General features: G+C 33.4%; 1 protein-coding gene across 1 annotated transcript; it reads right to left on the bottom strand.

Annotated features, from left to right (window-relative positions):
• Window positions 1–9,954: 9,954 nt before the first annotated feature.
• Window positions 9,955–19,913, bottom strand: LOC140449954 (endoglucanase-like). Its single transcript, XM_072543372.1, has 4 exons — window positions 19,794–19,913; window positions 18,687–18,927; window positions 12,964–13,124; window positions 9,955–10,315 (listed from the first exon to the last, which is right to left on the bottom strand). Exons 1-4 carry the CDS (start codon window positions 19,828–19,830, stop codon window positions 10,026–10,028), a joined length of 729 nt encoding a protein of 242 aa, XP_072399473.1. The 5' UTR covers window positions 19,831–19,913; the 3' UTR covers window positions 9,955–10,025.
• Between the last annotated feature and the right edge of the window lie 493 nt (window positions 19,914–20,406).

Genomic DNA, 20,406 nt, shown 5'->3' on the forward strand with positions numbered 1-20,406 from the left:
TCCCACTAATTTTCGATTCAGACATAATATTTAAAACAAATAAACTAATTTCACTCAAATTACTTTTCAGAAACCATTAACAATTTTGCCTTTTTCAACCGAAATAAGCTTCCAAATTCTTGTTATCTCATATCTAAATCTAATTCTTATTTACTTTCGAAAATTGTCCACCGCAAAATACAATTACAAAGTTTATTCCTTAAATATATAATTACACGAATTCCATTGTCCTTTCACTATTCACTTAGTCCTTCAAGGAAAAACTATTCCGTCACGGAAACAATGTCTTTTCTTATTATAACGATTACAAATAAGTACAGGGTTGTATTTTAACTTATATGCCCGCGGTATATTAAAATAATAAAAAAAACTTTTTATTCTATTTCTGATCGATAAACTGATCCATAACAGTGTATATCTATGCTTTCCAGGCGGGCTATCTTTCTTTTAATGTATTAATTTGGTTAAATGTAATTATATTTTGAAACGAATGTAAATGAAGTAAAGTATATTTCACGAATTCGCGACTATTTTGCATTAGCGATGAAAGCTTTGACTTTCTGCTGTGCTGAATAAGTTGAGTGGCTCAGAGTCAATGGTGAGTAAACCACAAAGTAGAGTTTTTGTGGTAAATCATGTTAAAGTTAACTTTAAATAAAAAATACAATTTTTATGATAAAAAAAATGTAACACTTTACTTTTTTTAAGGAAAAGCTCATGTCTTAAAACAACATTTAAGGAAAAATCTCACCTAAGTTGTATTATTCTAATTCTGTGTTCAAAAAGTATATGTGTTAAGCTATGTTTAGGCACATTTGCCATAAAGAAAACTAAAACAAGTAAATTGTCCATAACAAAAATTAAGATAAACAGAAAACAAATCTCCAACTGATTAGCTAAAAACTATTATAGAACGTAATAATGGTATTTTATTTCCATTACTTTTTATCAAAATATTGATTTAATCCTTCATTTACTATACTCCTGTTACCTGCTGACCTCCTAGGTCAAATGTTTGTATACAGCAAACGATGCACCATATACCTATATACCTAACGCTGTTTCTCTTTCTGCTCTCTCTTACCTATAGCATTACATATGTAATGATTGTGCAAATTGACTCCCATATAAATTTGTAACGGCGAACGCGTGTATAGAAGTGTAACTTCTACCGGCAGTCCCACTGGACTTAGTGGAGCGCCTGGGGGTTTTCACCTCGGATTAGAGTTACAGTAAATGAATTAATATGATCGATGTGGGATATTGTTTTTAAAACTATAAATTTCAATGTTTACCCAAAAATTTTTTGTGCACTCTATTTTTTTATTGTTTAAACAAATTGTTATAAAAAATTAATGTTTGACATTATATTTTCACTTTAAACAGTATTTTTTTTATTTATATGTTAAATCTTACCTGAATAGACATATCGGAAAATTTTTCAAAGATACCTGTATAAAAATAGTAGTAGGGATCTCGAACAGGTAGGAAAACCTGGAAGGGAGAGCGGAGCGACAGCTGCTATGTACAATGGAATTTCTCGGCCAGTTTATAGTTTAATTATAAATGAAACGTACTCTATTGTGTACATTTAAAAAAATAAGGTAATTAATTACGAATAATGAAAAGAAAAAAAATTATTAGTACAAAATCTGTTTATTTAAATATACAACATTGTTGTCTACATCAAATAATATTTTCTTCTACTTCATCTATCTGTATAATAGGTGAAGAGTTGGAACAACTATTTCCGCTGCACTGTAAACATGCTACATTGCAGTATAAACCACTTTTTCGGCATCCACACGCAGCTCCACATCCCTTTTTGCAATTGTTATTGGGATGTACATGTTATTGGAATACTTCCATCCCCAATTTTCAATAACTACGTAATTTCCTAGCCATATCTGAATTTGTAGGTACACTCTTTTAAGGTGCTCATGTCACCTCGGGGGAACAAATAAGGGTCTAACCACCTTCTGATATCCCCGGGTGCTCTGTAGAGGGCTTCGAATATACTGTCGAGAGCTCCTCTACTTAAGTCCATTTTCGGGTTATGGACTTGGAAAATATTTATCTTCGGTGTTTTGCCTTGAAAAAGGCAAGATATTTCTTATTTCTTACATGACAATTTTTTCGTCGAAAATAAAAACACCAAGTTAAAACAATTCTCAGCCACAGAGTATGGAAAATAAATGCAGGAAGTAGAGCCCCGAGAACACTAAGCTCTCGGAGAGCCCGTGAGGAACTGACCTGGCTGACCTGAAAATCGCCAATATTTATATGCGCTGTTCGAGCGATAAATAGGGATTTCTAGGTCAAGAGCCAATGGGAAAATTCGGGGCGGGGCGATGCGCATCGAAATGCGTACTAGTCCAGACTATCGCATCCGATGACATCCCCCCTCCTCTGGAGACTCTGCGGCTGGGTAAAATATTTATTGAATAAAAATACAATAAAAATACATGTGTGAAAATACACAAGAAAATATGCATAAAAATACAAGTAAAAATGTTCAAAATAATTCACACAACACTGCACTACTTACAGGGGGAGGTCGGTGGTGATGGAGGCATCTCAAGCTCCTACAGGTCCATCCTCGGTCGGTGTGCCAACTCCTCCAACAGACTCGTCTTTTTCTCGGTCGTCCGGATCCCATCTGCCATATCCAACGGGGTTTCGTAGAGTACCAGTGTGGCGATGACTGGGTCTACTCTGGGACTTCCATCGGCATCTGGGGCTTCTAACTTCGAATACGCCTGGCTCATCAAAGGTGTCTGCACGTCGAGGGCGTCAGGTCTGCAGAAGGTCTCGATGTCGGAGTGTTAGAGTATTGCTTTCTAACACTACGTGGTTCTCCCCATTCTTCTCTTGACTTCGAGCTATGTTGAAGTCGAATGTCGTATTTTTGACTGTTGCTTTTATAAAAGAATTGAACGTCAATGTATTTAAATCATGAGTTTTAGACGGAGCGCCATATAAACTCAAAATACATGCTACACCTGCTTGCAATATATTGTTTGCATATTACCAAAGTAATATGAACTGGCGATAAAAAAGATCTTGGTCGTATAGATGATATAATTGCATGAGCTATCGATTTACATGTCTTCTCATATCTCGGAATTGTTTCTGCATTATTTTTCTTATCTTTTAATATCATTTCAGATAGTAACAAATTTAAAGATGTTGGAATTGATTCATCAACATCTTGAAGCATTTTGTCACTTGGCGTATAATTTTCATTATCGTATACTTAGGCTCTCCGAATAAAATTCTTCTTCTTCTTCTTTACTATTATATTTTTGATTGTACCAATTTTCTGTTAATACATCATGGTTAATTGTTTTAAAGCATATAATAATATTGGACCCAAATTTAGTTGAAATGATAATATCATCGTAAAATCGATCTATTAGTGGTTTTTTAACAGTTTTTTCATCCGGGATATGCTCTGTAGTGATGACGTTTTTCAACTCTTGCATGGTAAATTGGCAATCATCATTCTCTTCTATGTACTTGTATATTTGCTCCATTGCTGCATCTACCATCGAAATTTTTGGATTAATTTTCTTTTCAACATTACTGAGGTGAATTGAATTTTTCAGCAAATTATAACAATCCGAATGATATTTTGCTGCAAGTGTCTGTAAGTCGGTTATACCAGAAATCCTTTTATGGATATCTCGATAATAATCAGTTTTCTGGACGGCTATAAAATTCGTGAAGGATACATTTAAAGTTGGAGTGTTAATGTATGAAATCTGCCTACGCCGAGCTTTATTTAATTTTGCTTCTTTTGTTTTATTAGCTTCTTGTCCGCAAATAAAACAGTTTTTTTCCCAATTGAAGTTATTGAAATTCATGCTACTTCGAAGTTTTTTTTTCGGAGGCGTTAATGAGAGATTTTCACGGGCCTTATTTTTAGACACTCCAATATACTTTTTATTAATATATTTTTGTAGACAACTTGAATGAGTATAAACAAATTCAGTTTGTAGGTGAGGTAACAATCCATCTTGCCGTTCGGTTGACACAGCTTTTAAAGAGGTTACTCCTCTACCAATTTTTATAATTTCACCTAAATTTGAATATGTTTTGGAAGATGAACCCAGGTGTATACATATTATGCAGCTATTTTTATCAGCCATGCTGCTAGCCGTTGGTTTATCCATTGTTCGAAATCTAAAAAAAATTAATATCTAATTAATTGCATTTGATTCATTATTATCATATATTTCTTTTTTTATAGAAACTGATCTTTAATTTTCGATTTATTTATTATTTAATTAATTCAATAATGAACTGTAGCTATCAATCTAATCACTTACCAAATTAAGCAATACGAAATAATTTGTAATAGTTCAATATAAAAACGTCGTCTTCAATACACCTTCCAGTACAAAAATATACAAGAATTTTTCACTAAAAAACCAAATTTTGACTGTTATAAAAGCACAATATTCACAGAACACGTGTTACTTGCAACTAAACTAGCTGAGACATTCCATTGTACATAGCAGCTGTCGCTTCGCTCTCCCCTCCACGTTTTTCTATCTGTTCGACATTCCTACTGCTATTTTTATACACAGGTATCTTTGAAAAATATTCCTATATGTCTACTCAGGTAAGATTTAACACATAAATAAAAAAAATGTTTAAAGTGAAAATATATGGTCAAACATTAATTTTTTATAATAATTTGTTTTAACAATAAAAAAAATAGAGTGCACAAAAAAAATTTGGGTAAACATTGCAATTTATAGTTTTAAAAACAATATCCCACATCGATCATATTAATTCGTTCACTGTAACTCTAATCCGAGGTTTTACTGTTTTGAATGCTCCAGGAACTCCACTAACTGCCACACCCGTTTTTTTTTGTAGTCAGGTCCCTAGGTCATTGGAAAATCTGCATTTTTTCGTCGCTACTCATCAATGAAAGCACTTTTTCCTGCACCTAAAAATTAAATACATATTAACAAATTTAGAATAATCAAACAACAAAAAATTGTTTTTAATGAAAGCTTTTTTATTAGAAAAGAACAAATTATTAACTTACTTGGATATCTTGGGCAGTCTTTGAACGATGGAAAAGAAACTACAGAAAAATTCTTCCTCTTCCAATTGATTTATTAATTTCCTTTGACTCCAGCTATCATTATTATTGAATTTCTATATTTGTAGGATTTTTTATTCCTTTCTTTTTTTGATTAGGTAAATTAATATCGTTATGATCACTGTCGCTTTTACGCATTTTAAAATATTTTTGTCAAGATATAATACAAATAAGTAATCCACAATATTATTACTACTCTATTTGTTTTTACTACACATTTATTTATCTATGTGCATTCACAACGGAAGATTGAACTTGACTGAAAATTATTGACAACATAATTTGAGTGACAGAGCCTTTGATGCAACTTCTACCCAGAAACTTCACTAACTCACTCTTGCAATTTTAAACGAGTAGATTTAACTCAAAATTCACTCAACTTAAGAGCTGATATTTTCCTACTATACTGGTTAACTTCCAAGTCAGGAATCCTATATAGATAGTGGTCAACGCTGTTGGAATACTCTGTATATGTGAGACAATTAAAGAATAAAATATTTGTTTCTTATTCTATATGTTTTGCGTACCTTATTGTCGATATTTACCAAAGCTTTCTAGAAATATTTGCCGAGACTGTACCTAAACTGTGAGTATGTTAGGAAACATCGACAACTTTCCTAAGTAATCTGTCTAAGGCTAAACGACGGACGATGTTGTCAACTTCTCTTGGTAACTTAATTATTAAAGTCTGGATAGTCTTTTAATATCCAACTCACTTACGCCAGCTTCGAGAGCCTACAGATTTTCTGGAAAAATATGATAGAACTTTTAATCGAATAACTATGTAATGACACGAATGACCTTTTTCCGAATAAATTATTTTATAAATATAAAGCACTCAGATACGCTATAATTTAATTCTAAGTATAAATTAGGCCAGTTTATAAAGATCAGCTGAAAGAAAAACTGAGACATTTATAGTAAGTAGCAGAATTCACCAAAATCTTATATAATATAAGATAAGAAAATAGTAATAAACAATAAAATAAATAAATCAATACATAATTTAAATTAGAATTAAAAATTGGAGCAACTGTTATGAAAACAATTTAAAATATGTTTAAAAAACTAAAAAGCAACGCAAAAATGAAAGTATCATGAGAACTGTATTACCTAGAGACCTAGATTTTATCGTGCATCTTGTCAAGTGGTTTAGATACAGGAAATAAGGAATTTGGGGTGGCATTTATGGTCGATAATAAACTGATATACCTCATAACAGATTGTCCAGTCCATCACCGTAAATTTTTCCAGTTCTAGAAAAGGATGGCTATCCTTTTATTGATAGCTATCAAAATTAATATTTCTTAGGTTAATATCAGATTGCCAATGTTCAGATACACAAAAGTCTGTTCTTGGAGAAATATATCAAACAATTCAATTTTACTTACTTACTTACTTAGTCCTAAGCCTTTCTACCGTTAGGTGTAAGGCTGGTGGGGTTAAGTTTTGCACTGTTGTCTCCATGCTATCCGGTCTTGTGTTAGATTTCGTGCACTTTCCCATGTCAATCCTTTCTTCTCAACTTCTTTTGTGATTTCGTCTACCCACCTAACTCTTGGTCTTCCTCGTTTGTTTTTCCCTTGGACTCTCGTTTCAAACACTCGTTTTGTTAATCTTTCATTCGCATTCTACACACGTGCCCGAACCATCTTAGTTGCCCCTCTACTATTTTTTCGTTTATTGGTTCTAGTTTTAGGTTTTGTCTGATTGTTTCGTTTCGTATTTTGTCTGTCCTCTTTCTGTTTGTTATTTTCCTCAGGAACCTCATTTCCATAGCATTGACTCGAGATTTTTGTCTCTCAGTCAATGTCTATGACTCGCTATTATACATGATTGTAGGTCTAACTACTGATTTAATGACTGCCATTTTTACCTTCTCCAGTATTTCTGTTTTCTCCAAAAATGTTGTTTTCATAGTGTTAATAAGCTTCCTGTTCGTCCCATTCTCTCATTTATTTCCATGTCTTCCATGTCTCATTTACTTCCATGTTTACCGTTTGATTCCATTATTACTCCTAGGTATTTAAAATGTTCCACTTGTTCTAGTTGCTTTCCGTTTAATTGTATTGCGTGTGTCTTTCTCTTATTTGAAATTATCATTGTTTTTGTTTTCTCTGTATTCTCTGTTCTCTTCTATCAAAAGTTTCTGCTCTGTTTTCTCTGTTTTCTGCTATCAAAACCATGTCGTCTGCAAATAGAAGCTCTGATAGTTGAGTCTGTTTCATTTGCCAGTATCCTAATGTTAGTTTTCTTATTCTTCTCTTGGCTTTCTTTATTGCTTCATCCAGTACCACTGAGAACAGCAGTGGGCTCAACACGCATCCCTGTTTGACGCCTTGACTTGTAGTAAATTCTTCGAATTCCTCGTTGTTAGTTCTCACCGTATTTGTATTATTATGGTACATATCCTTTATAACATCAATTGTTATCCGGTCAACTCCTCTTTCCTTTAATGTCCTCCATACGTCCTTTCTTTGTATTATATCAAACGCCTTTTCCAGATCAATAAAGCATATATGTATTTCTCTATTTTTATTGATTACTTTCTCACTTATTTATCTTATTGTGGATATGTGGTCTTGCGTGCTTCTGTCCTTCCTGAATCCACATTGTTTATCTTCCATAGTTGGTTCTATTTGGGTTTTTATTTTTGTTTCTATTATTCTTACGAATACCTTCCCAGGAGTACTTGATATAGTAATACCTCGGTAATTATTACAGTTTCTCTTGTCGCCCTTTTTGTGTATTGGCAGTATAATGTCTTTCTTCCAGTCCTGTGGTATTTCTGCACTCTTTATGATATCATTCATTAGTTCTTTTATTCTGTCCACTCCCTCTATTCCCATGAATTTTATTATTTCCGGGGTGATATGATCCTTGCCTGGTGCTTTGCCTAATTTAACTCTTTCAATTCCCTTTTCTAGTTCCTCTGTTGTTATGGGTTCTACTTTTTGTTCTTCATTTATTTCTTGTATCTCCACTATGTTGTCTACGTCTGTATGAGTTAGTTCTTTGAAATTCAATTCAATTTTATTATATAAATATTGAGCATTAATATGGAATATATTTACCGTCCTTATACAGTGTATTCATTGTATAGATACAGCGTATTATATGTACAAAGAACCATCTCTATCTCAGTATATCTCCGTATGTTAAGATGCATTTAAATCAAAGCGAACACAATCGAACAAACGAATTCTTTCGTTAAAATTATTGTATTTAAACAGCAAATCAATCACGACCGAACAAAGTCGTTGGAGTTCGGACATTTTCTAACCGATGTCGGTAAATCAGCGAATCAACAAAAGAAAACTTGCGTCTCAGGACAGCCAGTGTGGACTCACGACTAAAAGCGTTTAAGTATCACCGATGCAAAATGAGTTTAAAGGACTGTTTGAGTACTGAGAACTTGAATGCTTAAACAATTTTGCAATACTGAATGGACAAAAACAGTTGCTTGGAACAAAATTTCTACTGGCATAAATTTTGACGTCTCTGAAGAAAAAAAAGATTACTTTGTTTCTGGCGTCATTTTTAGACGAATAAGACAAAAAGGGCTTTAAAATTTCTTTAAAAAAGTCAGATTGTGGGACTGACACAATTTATAATTCTACGTGGTTTGCTTTTAAATTTCGTTTTAAAATCATCCATAGACATTTTACAAAAATTTGTAATTTCATAAGGCGTCATCTTTTTTTTTTCTTTTGTAACAAATTTGAACACTACACTCTCTTCTTCCTTTTTTTCATAAAGTCCTGTAGTATCTTTAAAACTAGCAGCGCTAATGATTACATCTTCATATCCGACATTGCGGACGGACCATCAACGAATGCGTTCGCTGCAATGTAAACGATCCTACTTTGTAGAGAACGAATAACCAAGCAAACACTGACTAATTCATTCCTTCGTTCATTAGTTTGTATTCGCTTTGATTTAAATTCACCTTCATGGTGTCTGTAACTAAAAGAAAGAGGATAGGATAGTACGTAGCTCTATCAAACAAGTACAATAACACTACGTAGGCCCCAGTAAATAATATTTTACTTTTCAGGACATCCTATTAAAAAAAATTTATAAAAAATATAAAAAACGGCCCCGGATAAAAAAAATCAAAAAACCAAAAAACCTGGGCACACATAGTGCCCAACTCCTTAAGCACCAAGTTAACGAACTGGGCGCAGCTCAGAGTGGAGGCTTGACACCCAAGCAAACAATTTCAGTTTCGTGGATAAGTCACAAGAGGATACAGGACTAAAGTGCTTAACTCTGGCATGGATTTGAATCGGTTAGGAAACCACGTTGAAGTTCTATTATCCACGACTAAAACATGAAGAGCATTTGGCTGATAGTTGTGCCCCTATCGCGCATCAGAGTGCGTGCATATAGGGGGGAAAGGGATGTTCTGGAGCATTGGAGTGAGGTAGAGTGTTTCCTGTTTTACACGAATTAATACACCTTGCTCCAATGAATTGTTACACCCGAACGTAATTCTAAGATGTGAACATGTATTACAGACCGGGTTTAATTAAATTGCTCGCTTCAATTTGTCTGTAGAATCATTGGATTGGATAGTTATATACTGTATTTATAGTGTTTTCATTAATTTGTGATGTTGAACTTTAATAAATGCCTTTAATAACTCAAGAAGTATACTAAAAAAGGTTTTGTCTTTTATCACGGCAAACGTAACTAGATGTTAAATTAAAACAAATTTTTAATAACTTTTTCTCGATAGCTAAAGTAGGTATTTTTATTTTTCAAGAATTTTTTATATAAACTGTGGTTTTGCAATATTACTGGCAATTTAATAGAAATAAATAAACTTTAACTATTAGTAAAAGTGTATATATTTTCATCGAAAAGTACACCGTTGACAGAACATCTTTAAAAAAAAATCAGCTTAGTCCAAATCTCCACAAGCAGAAACAGCAACAAGCTCGACAGGGCATTTGACTTCTTGAAAGCTCACTTTAGGTTTGTCCACGCCTTCCAAGAACTGGAACCTAAATCTGCATCCAGGTTGCAAAACTTCTGGTAGTAGAGTACATTCTTCAATGGTTGAAACACCTCCATATCTTCTACCCCAACCGTCTTCGCCAGTTCCCCATTGGGTCATGCATCCACGATTGAAGATACCGACACCACCTCCGGGAATTTGGAGATCGAATTGGTTTTCAGTCAAGTTAGATCCTATGGTACAAAATAAAATTATTGTCTAAATATTATCTTTCACATGAATTGTTACTTGCAATAAAAATTTTAACTGGCAGTATCAAAAATTTATTAGAAATTAAGGTGGTATCTAGGGGATGATTTTCACTTTTTTTGTCGCCGATAAAAATACAGAGCACTCTTATTTTTATCTGAACTCCCTTAGGATTAGTGGTCAAGACTTTTATAAAAAACAAAACTTAAAATTTTTCAAGAACTACAAAAAGGATTCTATTTATATTTTAGAGTTTTCACAAAAAATGCATTCGTTTCTTTATATTTCATGTTAAAACTTTCAAATTTGGCTTTCAACAAGGAAGAACCAACTTACAATAAGCTATTTCTCAGCTTCTATTGATCTACAGATACCATAAACTCACTATTCTTTTTGTTTTTTTATAGACAGCGTTCTCTATGCGAATATTTTTTGGTGAAATACTTTTTGAGTAATTTGGAAAAAACTTTTTTTTTTGGTTAAAAAATTTACATTTTCACTGTCGAATAAGCCGAAAAATATTGACTTTCAGAAAAAAACATATGGAAAAGTAGTAAGTTGGTTAAGATTTTTTTATATGTTCATTGTTTTAATAAAAAAATTTACCCCCGAGAAGGGTTGGTATTCCCCCATATATTCTACTATGCTCAGGCTCACATGGGGCCCATCCCCATCCTCATTCGATGCTCTTGTCTTAGAGGACACCGTCAGGCAGATGTGTAACTTGAGAAAAAATATCAGATGGCATCCACAGATGCCTCAGAAAACTTCCAGAGAATATAATCCTGCTGCCTACTAATATAATCAATGCATGTCTTATGCTTAGCTACTTTCCAACCTCATGAAAGGTGGCCAGCGCAGTCATAATTCCCAAACAAGGGAAATCCCTAACCAAGCCTGAATCGTATAGACCTATTTCGCTAATAAGCACCCTAGGTAAAGTCTACGAGAGCATCCTCAAGTAGAGACTCGTAGAATTTTTGGACGCTCACTTTGACATTCCAAACTTTCAATTCGGATTCAGAACTAAACATTCAACTCAAAATGCATTGATTAAAGCAGCAATTTTCATATCGCAATCAATTAATGGGAACAGATACGTCATAGACATCCTCCTAGACGCCCAGAAAGCTTTCAATTAAGTCTGGCATACCGGTCTGATTAAAAAACTCTACCTTGCTTGACTGCCTACAAGTTTTATTATAATAATAGATTATTATCTGTCAAATCGAACTATTAGGATCAAAGTTGCCAACGCGCTATCCACACCATTTACTTCATAAGCTGGAGTCTCCCAGGGCTCAATTCTAGCTCCAATATTGTACACAGCCTACAGCAGTGACATTCTCCACCCTCAATGTAGATCGAAGTCTCTGTTGCTATGTGCTGACGATACTGCGCTCCTCACTGCATATGCCGTAATGCTCATGGCCAGATAACCCTCTTTGGAGAAAACCTCGAATTCAGAAACTCTCAACTGGAAGACCGACATATAAAACACCCTAGACAGAGTAAGAGAAAGGGAAAACTCCTGGAAGCGTTATCTGGTAAACTGAGCATCACGTCAAATAAAACACTATTGCACACCAAATTAACACCATTTGGCCACCGACAGGAATATCCCCATATTTTGCATGAGGAACCGCAGAGACTATCCGTCAGCACTAATCCACCAAATAGCTAACATAACACCGATTAAGGACATAATTCGAACCATCAGCAAGAGATATGTCCTCGGCACTATAGCTGGCTCAAACAACCAAGCCAAGCAAACACTCAAAAATCCTTGCCACCGCCGACGGAAAATACTACCAGGACTTCCTATAGAAAAGTTTCATTTCTTCCAGCAAAACTTCGACACAACACTGGAAACGAACTTCCTGATGAGTATTTCGACGTCCTAGAAGAAATCCCCCAAAATTATGGCAGTTAACAACTGTAAGCCAAAAACGCTAATTAAGAGCCGTTCCCAGCATGGCTGGTAACACTTAAAGTACCTCTCCTTGGCTTGTCTGGCTGACCAAAAATTTCTTTACACAAACGCCACCTTCTGAACCTCAGCTCTTCGCACAAAATCAATTGTGGCGTTTATCACACCCACCTATCCCCGCAAAAAAGAGGAGCAACCATTCCTTGAAGAGGCTTAAAGCCTAAACCAGGGAAAACCATGGCGTGTAGAACCTATAGTCATGTATTTTAATGAATTTTATTTATTTTAGTTAATTTTATTTGATTTTGTTAAATTTTATTTAATGTTATTTAATTTTATTTAAATTTATTTAATTTGATTGAATTTTAATTAATTGTATTTAATTTTATTTAATTTTATTTAATTTTATTTAATTTTATTTAATTTTATTTAATTTTATTTAATTTTATTTAATTTTATTTAATTTTATTTAATTTTATTTAATTTTATTTAATTTTATTTAATTTTATTTAATTTTATTTAATTTTATTTAATTTTATTTAATTGTATTTAATTTTATTTAATTTTATTTAAATATCATACCGTGTGATAAAAAGTATTCACATCCTGTTATTGCAAGACTTCCAATGGTCGAATTGGAAAGAATATTATATGTATATGGATATATTTGTATGTAATTTATACTTAAAATGCTTTACTTACCAGTGTTAACAATTTGGACCAACATCTGTTTTCCAGCTAACTGGTCCTTGAAAGACAATAACATACAGTGACAACAGTTGGAAGTGTCTATGCCACCTTGGAAAGAAGCAGCCGACCAACCGAATGCCAGGGTCTCATTTACGACGTAAGGTTGTTGGTTACTAAAAATAAAATTTTCCGTACTAATTAATACAGCTGAATGGACATTAAAATATTGCAAAAGTTCACGAAAAATATCTTGATCTTAGGGGTATTTTTTAGGAGTTTGTAACACTGTAAAAACTGTCACTATCTCCATATTAGATACGTTTTTTTTGTTTGCGATCATTATTTCAATAATATTTCCATCGAATCCACCTAAACTATGGAACAAGAACAAAATTGACATGTCACATGGTATCTAATTAGTGTCAGTTTAAGGATTCCCGATCTAGAGATCAATGAGGAAATACATAACCAGGCTTTGCTCTTAATTAAAGACATGTACCATATCATGTGTGGCAGATTCGGCGGTTAAGTAGACAAAATTCTTGTTAGGCATAGAAAATGTGGATTTTAGTCGCATTGTGTGGTAAATTATAATATTGGAGTAATTAGTAAGATTCAGAATAAACATTTAGACGAGTATTGCTGATGTTGAACGCATAGCAGAACTGAAATGGAACTGGGCAGGCCTTGTAGCGAGAATACACGACTTACGATGGACGAGCAAAATTACAAAGTGGAGCTCAAGGGCGGACAAACGTAGTAGAGGAAGACCACCTTCACGTTAGGCTGATGACATCAGGCGTTTCCCCAAAAATTGGCAACAAAGAGCACAAAATCGTGAAGAATGGAGGAGTTTAAAGGAGATCTATATCCAGCAGTGGACGTAATAAATGAAGGCTGAATCATGAGAATGATGAGAATGAACATTTAGAAATGAAAAGATTATAGACGGCTGGTTAACATCAGACCTGGTCGATATAATTAATATAACGTAAGCTGGAATACTGTGGTCACATACTTTAAGAGACAAGCTGAAAAATACAAACTTTTGCATCTAGTAGAACATAATGGCTGCAAAATCTAAGACAGTGGTAGGAAAAATCGACTATATCATTGAAAACTGTCATGCAGATAGAATAAAACGAATGAGTATAGATTCTCAATCCAACAAAATGTCATAATGCATTTGTTATAATTAAAAAACAAATTTTTTTCTGTGTTTTTTAACCGTTTTAGTGGCGATGGTGTTATATCCCTCTAATAAATAAAGTTATTGTAATGTTGGACTTAGTTTGGGGTATTCAATAACAACTACAATACCATATGACTTACTAAATTTATTTAACTATACAATTCACCTTTACAAATACAAATAATACATCTGTGTATTTAACCAAAATGGTACAAACCACTCAGTCATCCTCAAGTAAGTCTCCTTCTGGATAGTCACTATTAGTATTACTAGTATGCTTTAAGTTTTTAAAAAAATCATGGCAAAATTTAGGAACAGATTGCAGTAATGGCAATAGATCATTATACATTTGTTGTGATATGGGTATTGAACTTTGTGATACCAGTTGCAAATCTTTTGGCAAGGTAAGGTGTCGTCTTCGAAACCTAACAAGGTCAATCTCCTGGTTTTCATCATGGAAATTGCTTTTCAGAAACAATGTTCCCATGCTGTCTTATTTAACTTGTAGTTAAACACAGTTTGGTAGGAGAACTTGTTATTTGTTAATTTCCCTTTTTATATTAATCAAAGGCGGATTTTTAAAATCTAGTTCCATATTATGTACAGTATATTTCATTGAGGTTTGTCTGAGTAACTGCTGCCAGTCGTAGGGCGTTAAAATAGAAATTTTAATTTATATTTTATTTCTAATTTAAAATTTTTTCTCTTTCAGTCTATCAGCGCATGGACAGTGTCCGCCTCCATGTGGGTGTGATCCTTTAGTAGAAACTTCTGAGTGATAATGATTCATTAAATGATCCACCTATTTCATGTAAATAAGTCAATTTACAGCATCTAATTGGTTATTTACTTGACCAATTACTTACTGATATCATCTATTATGCTTTTTATATGTTTTGTTGTCAACTAATTAAACCCAAGTATGTGATTCATTGTATTTGGTTCAAAGAATATTTTGAAGGTTAGACGTCTAAAATTACTGCTTTTTGTTATTAGTCGATAACGAACCTATCTTTAAAATGTATAAACTAGGTAAAAAAGGAAAATAGAAACAGTTGGTTTACGATTTGTATATTAATTTAAATATTTGTATTGTTTGGTTGTATTTTCTAATATAATGTGAGTTTCGTTTATAGGAATTTTCTTTCTGTTGGATATAATTTCGTTTTTTTATTAATTTCGTTACAGATATTTACCAGAGATTTACTTTGGTAGTTATACATAGAAGTTTGTAGTTTGTTTTTCTTAGATATTTCGAATCCTTATAGCTGTGTTTTTTTTAATTGTGTTTATGTTATTAAAGTATAACCATATCAAACATTAATAACATTGGATTGTAAGTACTTTGTGAACTTTTCTAGTATAGTTATATGGAAACTCTATTTTATTGTCTATTTACTCTATTATCTTCCTCTTTTCCTTCTCCCTTGTGGTGTCCACGTCAAAATCTGTTTTGGAATCCTGTCATCTGGAATTCTCTGTACATGGCCGTACCATATTAACTGTTTTGTTTTTATGTCATCAACTATTGTATGCTTGACTCCCATCATTTCTCGTATTCTCTCATTTGGTATCCGATCTCTTCTTGATTTGCCTGCTGCTCTTCTCCAGAAGTCCATTTCTGTTGCTAGTAACAGTTTCTCTGTTCTTTGTTTCATTTGCCAAACTTTGCTGCCATATGTGATTACACTTTTAAGTATGGTGTTGTATATGAGTTGTTTGTTCGCTTTAGATATTGTTTGGTCCCACAGAATTCCGTTCATCATGGATTTTCTTTTATTGGATTATTTTTATCATAAACATTTTGGTTATTTATTTTCATTTATTGAAACAACAAATCGTGAAGATATTGTTGAAAATCGAACTGATATTCTACCGAGACTTATATAGAATGATTTTTACTTGAGGATACTCTTTGAGTATCCAAAAGAAACACATAATAATGCTAACATTTTTATTGTGGCCGTACCGACGATAGTATCTATGATTTCTTCTATCTCACTGCCATGAACGACGGTATCTGCCCATTTCAGTAATGCAGATCCGATTTCATTTCCACCACGAGTAATTCATCATAACTTTTGTCTATATGAGACTTATCTTCTTCAGGGCCGCCGCTAAGGTATTGGCCGCCCGTGTGCCACTTAATATTTGCCGCCCCCCTTCCAGACATACATACATAATATACAGAAGATGCATAATATAACAATAATAATTTGTAAATAGATAAATACTTACTTGAATATATAGACTAATCTCCATGATCCAACGTCCATATATTATCCTAATGTATATCCTAATTTATATCCTAATATCCTAATTTAAACGCCCTATATCCTAATTTAATAACCATGTTTCAACGTCCAGAATATGTATATCCTAATATCCTAATTTAAACGTCCATTTAATTAAAATAAACCGTGAATAGGTGAAAGACTTTTCGGGCTTTCGTCTCGGAAAACTTCTTGACAATGTCCAATGTCGCACAATCTTCATGTTCTATAGATAATCTTGCTTCATTGAGGATCGCAAATAGTTTTTAATAATCTTAAGTTTTGAAAACGACCGCTCACCCGTAGCTACAGTAAAAGGTAGAGTTAGGAATATACGTACTATTATAGTTAAGTTGGGAAATGTTGATACAAGATTATTTTCGTAAATATATTCAAGAATATCACTAGGCCTTTTTTCTGCGGAAAAAAATGGTTGAATAGCTTTAATTTCTTCATATAAATCGGTTGCACATTTGCAACCGGATTCATATTTGCAGGCCATTTTCCGGGATCATCTGAAACCAAGTATATGCTGGAGCTTCCTACACTGCAATCCAGATTAACTGGAACATTAATTGTTCTGTCTTGGTTGGTGGTTTCAGGTTCAGGCGTTTCAGCATCAGCACTCCCACTATCGCTATCATTGTCATCAAATCTCCCGTCTCTATCCGCAGGAATATTCAATTGTTTGGTACTTTTTTCTATGCTTTGGACTTCGCTTGAAGTTGAAAGTCCTAAATTTATATCCGAGTCTTCTATATTTTCATGTATGTTTTTCATCAAAAATAATTCCAGCGCACCGCTTTGCAAGTTTTTTTTCTCCTCAGTTTTTGCCTCTTTTATTTTTCTATATTGAAAGCCTGAAAGTCGTTTTCTTTTTCTTTCGGACATTTTAAAATTATCACTTAAGAACGAAGCCGGGCGAATTTAACAAAATAAATTCAAAAACACTTCAAATAAGTTGTCCAAATAATGTTTCTCCAAATAATATGTAGCCGTAACCCGTATACGAATAAAATTGCTCTGATCTCGACGTTACTTCGAAATACAGTACCTATTGTGCAAAAGAAACGGGTACACTACCATATTTTACAAACAAAATCGTTTATCAAAAGCCTGTCTAAATTCATCGAATTCTCAACTAAGACTGAACGTAAGATATAATAACCCATCTATAAACATAACCATAGGAACAATATTATAACAGAAACTTTACAACCACTTGCCTAAATTCTTGTAAAGTATCTACGTGTGAAATCCCAAATAACTGAAGTCCGAAAGCCGCCAGCCGCTTTGAATTAAAAAGTATTCCCGAAACTGATTTATGACTGTACCTGCAAAAGGGCGGCAGTTCATACAATAAATAATATTTTCTGACACTTTTTTTAGATTAGGATGAAAAAAAGAAGTATACATGATAAATGAAACGCATTTGAGTATTATCACGTACTGAATAATTATTATTGTTTGGAATATTAGAGTTTACAGAATTATCTGAATCATTGCTATTTAATTATTTGAATTTATTTTCGTTTTAAAAAAGTATTATCATCAGTGGACTGCTTTTGGCCGCCCATATTGTTGGCCGCCCGTGTGCGATGCACACTTGGCACACATGGTAGCGGCGGCCCTAATCTTCTTCATCCAAACTCAAGGCATCTCTAATAATAGGCCAGTTAAAACATCATTGCTTGGTGTATTATTTTGAAATAAAACTAGGCTTATAATATTGGTTGTAGAATATATTTTATAATATTGCTAGTCTAAGGTTGGTACTAAATCACAACATTAACTTTTTAAGGTTATGTTTTTTAATAATTTAAAAATAATTAGCAAAAATGGTAGCTTACCTGCAAATGCAGTAGAAGAATTCGAAGAACTTTTCAGTAGTTCAAGAATATTTGTTCCTCGAAAATTATGGTACAATATTCTTATTATTACAACTATAAACACACCATAAATGATAAAAGTACTATTATTAGATCACTAACAGTCTACCTGTCGTCAAACTATGTGCGGTGGTAATTCACATGTGTAGAGGAACAAAACATTAAGTCTACATAGTGTTCTATCCCTCTAAGTGAAAATGGACCTGGTATTATTTTAAAGGTCACTAATCTCAACTAGAAAATGGTTTATGACCTACTACTCTCTATTCTTTTAAATAAAGTTATAAAAGTTTATTATTAGACCCGTGTAAAAAATCTTGATATTAGGGATCATTAGATGCATCTCTAACACTTTCGCTATTATATACAAATAGTATTTACTTGCATGTGTAAGCAACTCCCCCTTCTCTACATCCTGAATGTCCATTATCTTCCGTAGTGCTGTTCGTAACACCATCGATTTGACAGGTCTGGTCAGGAATGCCGTTCTTAGTTTTAACAAAGGGGTACCAGGAGCACGAGGGAGCACAACAATCCCAGTATGTGGTGGTGATGCCCTCTCCACTTAAACCGTCAGGGATGGGCACGATGTCAGGAGAGCGACCAAAAGAGGCAGCAAGGACTGAAACAAAATTGAATATGGTAAAAGAAGAAAACAGTAGTTCCACAGATATCATTTATTTACAAATAAAAGCCAGATATCGAACACAGTTCTTTTACTAAATCTTGCAGAAGTACTTTTGCTCTCATAGCTACAGAGCAGGAGACAAAATGACCCGTGCTATTTGCTGGATAGTCGAAATTTTTGACGAAATGCTCCTAAAGATTTTCTGATGGCGAACGTACTTGGGCAATATTTAATAAATAATAATAATAATGCGACACAGATGCACCAGCAGTACCTTGTGTGTCGAAATCGAATAAATCCTAGTACCAAAATTTTTATACATATAAGCTGTCTATTGAAACTTCCGATTTCAAGAACATTCTTAAACTGTGAATTTTTTTACTGCTGATTTTTTTTGGCATCAGGTTCCACTTCTTTTAATTTGACCACAAGTCTTTCATACGCCACCTCTCTTTTTTCTATATCATGGTATTCTTTATTTTTAACCTGCCACAGACAGGGTTTAGATTTGTAGATCTCAATAAATTCTTGAATAATTTCATTTCGTTTCCGATTGACATGATCACACATATATGTCTCACCAATTAGCAATTATTGTATGTAAAACTAAATATGACCACTGACGCGATAAGCCAGTCAAAACCTGCACAGGCGAACCGTGGAGACTCACGTACACGTTCCGGTCAACAAGCCTGTGCAGGTAGAAAATATTGAATTTCTGTTCTTCTCCGGTCGCCTGCACAGGTGGCTATACCGTTCAGTTTTGCCTGCAGCGTTATACACGTTTCACAGTGGATGACCGCACTAATGCTAATCACTCGTTAAAAACACTGAATTTATAATGATAACTGTATTCTTACCATATCCCAAAGAGGCAATAAGAACTAAAAGTTTCATCTTGAGTTTTGATTATGTTACTCGAAGATCAGATTGTAAATGCTCTTATATACATATTTTTATCCAAAATATTAAGATTGTTGATTGACGGCAATTGGCAAGATAAAAATTATGACCTAATTTTAATACTTATATTTGACTACTTAACTACTTAAGTACTTTTAAGTGGTTAGATGTGTAAAATGAAAGGTAGAGCAAAGTTGAAATGCTCAAATATCACTTTTATACAGTTACTGAGTAATCTGTAAATTATGTTAAACATTTTATGTGTATTTTAGTTTAAGCACCGCAATCCAATAGTGCACAATACCTTGGTGTTCATCTTGATAGAAGACTTACTTGAAAAAACCACACAATAAACGAAACCAACTTGGATTAAAATTAAGACAACTTTACTGGCTACTTGGAAGAAGATCTAAACTATTAAGTACTAGAAAATAAATTAGTAGTGTATGATTAGAAATATACAATATCTTGTGAATATTAGTATATAGTAGTGTATATAAATAATTCCAAAACCAATCTGGACCTATGGCATTCAACTGTGGAGGTGTGCAAGTGAATCCAATATTGAAA

The sequence above is a fragment of the Diabrotica undecimpunctata genome, chromosome 9, assembly GCF_040954645.1.
Source record: "Diabrotica undecimpunctata isolate CICGRU chromosome 9, icDiaUnde3, whole genome shotgun sequence".
Taxonomy (NCBI): domain Eukaryota; kingdom Metazoa; phylum Arthropoda; class Insecta; order Coleoptera; family Chrysomelidae; genus Diabrotica; species Diabrotica undecimpunctata.

Coding starts and splice junctions, on each gene's coding strand:
- LOC140449954 (XM_072543372.1), bottom strand. CDS start 19,830: ATGAAACTTTTAGTTCTTATTGCCTCTTTGGGATATG. Junction 13,125..18,686: donor GGAGTTGCTTACACATGCAA/GTAAATACTATT, acceptor TTTTATTTTTAG/TAACCAACAACCTTACGTCG. Junction 10,316..12,963: donor GGTCCAAATTGTTAACACTG/GTAAGTAAAGCA, acceptor TTTGTACCATAG/GATCTAACTTGACTGAAAAC.